The 6,370-nt window shown below is 34.2% G+C and overlaps 1 protein-coding gene across 1 annotated transcript; it reads right to left on the bottom strand.

Annotated features, from left to right (window-relative positions):
* Positions 1 to 708: 708 nt before the first annotated feature.
* LOC140820544 (uncharacterized) lies at positions 709 to 5,931 on the bottom strand. Its single transcript, XM_073180840.1, has 16 exons — positions 5,795 to 5,931; positions 5,487 to 5,667; positions 5,374 to 5,402; positions 4,757 to 4,905; positions 4,032 to 4,134; positions 3,526 to 3,621; positions 3,335 to 3,387; positions 3,130 to 3,253; positions 2,910 to 2,972; positions 2,764 to 2,823; positions 2,518 to 2,679; positions 2,136 to 2,209; positions 1,923 to 2,016; positions 1,388 to 1,486; positions 1,216 to 1,296; positions 709 to 775 (listed from the first exon to the last, which is right to left on the bottom strand). Exons 1-14 carry the CDS (start codon positions 5,885 to 5,887, stop codon positions 1,427 to 1,429), a joined length of 1,341 nt encoding a protein of 446 aa, XP_073036941.1. The 5' UTR covers positions 5,888 to 5,931; the 3' UTR covers positions 709 to 775; positions 1,216 to 1,296; positions 1,388 to 1,426.
* Positions 5,932 to 6,370: the final 439 nt, after the last annotated feature.

The raw sequence follows: 6,370 nt of genomic DNA, 5'->3' as shown, positions 1-6,370 counted from the left end.
AACTAAAATATTTTCAATCTAACAATAATTGTGATGGATTTGATATATATGTTTAATCATTATCCAAATTAAATTCTTTCATTCAAGTCAAATACATCCATCAAAATGTAACATTACATTTTATATAAAGTTGTAACTTATGAATACTATGCATATTTACTTAATTATTTTAAGTTTTAGAAGTGCGTTACCCTTCCCATATATAATATTGAATGGGAGATAAAGCACTACATAAAACAGAAAACTTACTCTCCTACATGAAGAGAAGAATAAAATATTACTTGAGATTGAAGATTTGATTAATTATCATCATTCCACTTCGCATGCAATATTGCAACCTCTATAAGAAAGTAGTCAATGCTCAAAAGAATTAATTGGAAGCTAATCCAAATAAATAATTTGCCAATGTTTGTCGCGACCGGGCGAGTGTCATCACTAAATCTCGTGTTTCTTGAAGGATCTTCTAATTTTTGTCCCTATGACATTGAAACACTCTCTTAAGAGCACATGCAGAGATTACAGTCCATGCATAGACGGGACACTCTGGTATGGATCACCAAATGCAGCCACATTTCCAGGCCTACTAAATACAATCTGCTAAATATATATCTGTCGTAAGTTCATCAGAGGTATCACATTAGCTTTTTCTTTGTGAATCTAAGGGCATACCTGATAATTTCCAAGAGTGCATGTTTTGAATCCAGCAGCACAATAGTCAAAATAATACTCCCATGTCCGGATGAACTTTTCATCGAAGCCCAGTGCAAGAATTTGACTAGAAAACCACAATCAAATAATCAACAAAAACCTTATCAAGATTGCACTATCTGAAGCTGAAAATTTTCTTTATAAATCCGTTATTCAGCATGTTGCATGACAAATGATATCGGGTTATGGAAAGATAACATATCAGGATTCAGGAAAAGGTATAGGAGACTGTTAAGGGAACCTCTGGAAAAACGTGTGAGATGCAATAATTTGAAATGAGTTCATTACTGTTACTTGAAGGATTTAATCAGAGTCTACAATTCAGACAGGATTCAATGGCGGAGAAGGATTCACGAACCTAGTTTACTAGTTAGAAACCAAAGATTTTTAATGATGACAAATTGTTCAAACTTCAAATATCGGAACAGCCAGATTCATTTGGCCAAGTTCCTATTAAGAATATCTTTGAGGTCCAAATTTACACTGAACAGTTGCCTTTTCTTTTACCTTTGGTTATCCAAGAAATTTTCCCTCCAACATCTTAGAGTTTGATAATAGTGAATTCCTATGTCTTCCAGGTGCTCCACGCTGCAAGACAACAATTTTTCTTAAATTTTTGCATTGGTGTTGCAAAATAACTGCTTAAAAAGCATAATTAAAATGTAGAAATAAGTTATACCAAAATCTAGAAGCAGCAGCCATGGCTGATGTTACTCGACTAAGTGAAGGGAGGCAGCCACCAGGAAATATGTATTCTTTGATGAAATCTGAGCTGCGCCTGTATTCGTCGTACCTCTCATCAGGAATTGATATGAACTACGAAAAAATCGACCATATCTAATGTTAGGATCACATAGTCAATATTTGACATGATATACCTGAAAGAAAAGAGGTGGTTGAGTTATTTAAACGTTTATGAAAAGGAGACATTTTAGGATGGGTACATATGAATGTGAACAGTTGTTATTGCCGTGTTACATCAGACGTTGAGTGAATCAATTATTATAGATAAATTTATTCCCGGGGATTTACATAGTTTGATCACATTCAATGTGAACCAATTGGAGATACGTGCTTCTGAAAACTTAAAAAAGAGAGAGTAACATTCAAGAGAAGTCTGGAAATTAATTATTAAACCAATACGATTTAGAAGAGATAGTTAATGAAAGTGAAGTTGCTGTTGATTAAGCACTAAAATGAATTGCATTGCGTACCTGAAGAACAAAAAGACCATTTTCTGCTAAAACAGATTCACAGCTTTTGAAGTAATCTTCCATAAATTCATGTCCTACAGCTTCCAACATCTCACTGCAAAATTATCAGTATAGTACCGTATTTCATCCATGCCACAAAAGAATCTGATAGACTGAATATTTTTAAATTTGGCGCCACGCCAATTCAACATAGTTCAAGCAACAGAAGCTCACCATGATATTATCCTGTCGTACTTGTTGGTATCAGGCAGTTGGCGATAATCACAAAGAAGAAACTTTATGTGATCCTGAAATAAGAATCCTCTTAAACTAGAGACTATATTTTAAACTTGAAATCTCTGTCGTACTTGTTGGTGTTGCGTAGTTGGCGATAGTCGCATAGAGAAATTTCATTTGATCCCAAATAACAATCCGCTTAGTAAAATATATAGCGACGTTAATGCACAAAAATTGCACTTATTCATGTGAAAAGGCAATAGTCAGCATGTCTCTAGCTAGTTCTATATCCGATCTTCCAACAAATGCAAAGAATTTCTTGAAACAGGTTTGTGAACATTTTAATTACAAATCAAACTCGTCATAATAATATGCGTACCTGAAGACCAGCTTCTTTTACTTTCAGTTCAGCATGCTGCAGTTGCTGTTCTGATAGAGTGATGCCCGTATATTTGCATCCAGTTTGTTTAACAGCTTCAATAGCTACACTACCCCAACCGCTACCAATCTCTAGAATGTGATGTTCCTTGCTAATTTTCGCCTTTAAATTAACAAAAGTTCAGCTTCTGGAGAATATCCTCATGGTGATACTGAATCGATTCATCATTAAGAAAAAGGTTTAGACCTTTTCAATCAAAAGAGATATTTTCCTTAGCTGTGCAATCTTCAAGTCTTCACATTGAGTCTTCAAAAGAAAATAATGGCGTGTTTATTACTTTTAAAAAAAAAAAATTATTGCTAAATAGAAATATCAAAACCATCATCTCTAACCTTAAATATTGCGCAGGAGTACGTCATTGTCTCGTCCAAGAATAGAGAGAATAGTTCATTGCTCTGAAACAGCAAATATCATGCACATAAATTATGACATGATCCTCTAAATATGATGGAAAATGTATCGAGGGTAAACAGAAATGTTCAACCACGCAAGATAAAAATACTATAATATACATACAGTATCCGAGCTCTCGTGTTCATTTTGTACACTTACTAAGTCATAGTGCCTTGAGATGTTCCGGCGTGCTTGTGTTAGTGTATTCTGCCTTGAAACATGTTGATAGAAATATTTTGCAGATGCTACAGCAGAAGTGAAAAGCAATGGTGTCCACCATCCCCTAGACACATATAAGTCATACTTTCACATGTTTTTAAGAAGATTTAGTGGGTTTGATGGGAAAAAACTATCTATTCCTCACCTTCTATTGTTTAATTTTGAGGCGGTTCTTAAATCTCTATTGGCAATAAAAATCTGCATGGTGAACATTGAGAAAGACCATTAATTACAGTATGGTACACATAAATATGAATTAAATGAGTGATTTTTAAGATTGAAAATCGTGTTAGAGATGAGGCGTTCATGCTAGATATTTTAATTCCAATTTCTTACCATGAAAAGGTTGAGCAGACCTTCATACTTGTCAACAAAAGAAAAATCTCCATTAATATAGGCATCAGCAAGGCCTAAATCTGATTCAGTTGCAACCTGTATATGTACAAGAAAGGGAATACATAGTAGAAAATTTCCATTTGAAACATTCTACTTTTCGTCCATTTCCATTTCAAATCTTCCAGTAAACTTGTTATTTCATCTTCAACTTTACAATTAAATATTCCCCTGGGTTCCTCGGCACCGTTTGGCTCGTGGGATTGAATGGGATAGTAAATTGAAAGATAAAGATCACATAACTATTTTTAACTCTAATTATGTAAATTTGAGTCAAACACGTGATGATCCAAGAAGGTTGAATCTCATCCTTACACCATATGTTAATCGAACTTTCAGACAATATGTAGAACACAGGGCGAATATTTAGTTAATATAGTAGAACACGTATTAGCAAAAGATTAATACAATGTCAAGGATAAGGTTGTGTTAAGGGTATCCATTATTACCTTCCAATAAAACTGGGGAGTATGAACTCTGATTGAAACTTTTAAGACGCTATTTTTCCTGGTGCCTTCAAAGGTAAAAATTGTACCACCGTCTTCCAATAATCTGTTGCACCCAAAGTTTGATAATAACGGTTTCTAAATGCAGTTATTATCCTACAAATACAATATATTTAAAAAATTGTGAACAAAGAAAAATTACAAATCAAGAAACTAAAACAGACAACATATTCTCATGATGAGTGAGATTAGCTACTGTTAAAGTCAATGAGCTATCACACAAGCACGTTTCGCACCAGAAGTAACCATAAAAGATATAGTGATTGAGATCATGGCAACCAAGGTACGACTATAGACCTTTGTTTAAGATGTTGATTACATTCATTATTGATAACTAGGTATTTGCAACAAAGTGGGAGGAGATATGAACAATGGACTCAAAAGAAAATGAAAGAGATGTCAAAATTATTTAGATTTTCATTTAAAATATGCTTCAAGACTTCACTTTAAAACACAGTACAAATGGATACAAGATATCTTTGTAACTCCCTCCAGCTGGTCTCAGGCAAAGACTTTTCTGATGGTGAGAAGGATAACATCTCTTTACATATGAACCTCAAAATCTCTAAATTATGTTCCCAGTCAGTAAACCCAATATCTCAAAATTCTCAATGAATAGCAAGCAAAAAACATAAAAGACAGTTTTCCTTTTTTCGTTAGAAACTCACATAAGGCAGCCTGTAGCAATAAAATGATCGAGAAACCTAGTTACAAGAAGACGAGCTCCTGTTTCTAGCCAAGACGGTACCATGTGTTTGGGGTTATTCTGCACATTGCAACTCTTTCTTAGCAAGCCATTTGCAGCTAGTATACCTGCCTGTGAGGATTAGAGTTGAGTTATTGCTCAAAATGTTTAGTTGCCTTTTCTAATATGGAAACCAAAGATTATGCTGACAAATTAAAAATAAGCTAATTTTATCCCTAAGCCAATGCCAGCCAATTTTATTGGTTTCTTACAAAGAATTAAGACCTTCTATATCGGTACCTTCTTTTAATAGGGACACTAAAGGTCTTTTGGTTGGGTTGAACATTTAGCTATACACTCCACGCCCTTCGTTTTTAAATGTATAAAATTTTAAAAAGAGAAATCACAGGTTTTGAATCCTTATGCACAAGCTATCATTCTTTCATTCGTAAAAAGTTTTTATTTTCATAAGTTGATGGATTAAGATTTGATTAGGTTCTCTTTACGGCACAATGAGCTGTGCACCTTATTGATGATGTGGATCTAGCAATACTTAATTCACTCAGCGTGACCTTTTCAACGAATCATATGCGTAAGTACCTTTACTCCATCCTCGTGGAAGCCATATCCTGAAACAAAATGTAATACAGGAAAATTCAAATCATATTCCCTATTGCAATTCTCAAAATACCAGTGACTTTTATTCACCATACCTTGATATGCTCCGCAGAACCAGATTTTCCTCTTTCCTTGGATTAAATTAAGCTCAGATGAAGCTTTAGACGCAGCTACTGATGGGATTGGGTGTCCGGTTGACCATTTAAGCAATGTATGCTCTGGCATTTGAGGTGGATTCAGAGTCACGAGGAATGGTAACCCTGCCTCTTTAATGTTCTGCACTTGTAGAGTAAATAATTACAATCTTCTAGCATACTACGCATTTGGTACAACTATAGTAAAGTTTTTTGGTGAATAAAAGTTGTATCACTTGTTCATGCATGATGATGGCAGATCTACAAACCTGAAGTGTGTTAAGCCAATATGTAACACAAACTTTGCTATTAACAGTCCCCAGGAAATTCCATGCGCTCCATGCTGCTGGAATTTTGGGCATTAAATTTTTGTCACGGTGAAGGAAAACATCGCTGCAGAAAGAAATAAAATGTGACGCATTGTGAAAATCCAAAATAAATTTTATCATTGTGATCAAGAACAGACAGAAGCTCACTTTCCATTTCCCAGAAAACTAAAATACAAAGAAAAAGTATAACATGTTCCAAAAATACGTATACTTTATACCTTTAATGTTCACATAATAGCTGTTGGCATTACCTATTTTAGAATGAATTGAAAAGTATAATTTAGTTTCTCATTAAAGGTTGTGTTCCACTAAGAGTACATTATCATGCATTATATTTTAATTTGATAGAGAAAGAGGCGTCGTTTAAAATAGATTGACGGAGATATTTGAATAAACAAACCTGGAATATGGGTGAAAAAGACAACCTAAGATATAATGTCTAGGTCTATGGCAGAGGGTTTTCAAATAAACTCACTTAAAAATTTTAAAATGTTTTCAGTTTGAAAGGAGACCATA

The sequence above is a fragment of the Primulina eburnea genome, unplaced genomic scaffold (assembly GCF_022965805.1).
Source record: "Primulina eburnea isolate SZY01 unplaced genomic scaffold, ASM2296580v1 ctg1190, whole genome shotgun sequence".
NCBI classification, from domain to species: domain Eukaryota; kingdom Viridiplantae; phylum Streptophyta; class Magnoliopsida; order Lamiales; family Gesneriaceae; genus Primulina; species Primulina eburnea.
This window is presented reverse-complemented; position numbering and strand designations above follow the sequence as displayed.

What these genes read in the sequence shown, in the direction of transcription:
- LOC140820544 (XM_073180840.1), bottom strand. Translation starts at nt 5,887, where the DNA reads ATGCCCAAAATTCCAGCAGCATGGAGCGCATGGAATTTCCTGGGGACT. An exon ending in TCAAAATTAAACAATAGAAG is followed by an intron (nt 3,254 to 3,334) that starts GTGAGGAATAGA and finishes ATATGTGTCTAG; the next exon opens with GGGATGGTGGACACCATTGC. An exon ending in TATCTCTTTTGATTGAAAAG is followed by an intron (nt 2,680 to 2,763) that starts GTCTAAACCTTT and finishes GTTAATTTAAAG; the next exon opens with GCGAAAATTAGCAAGGAACA.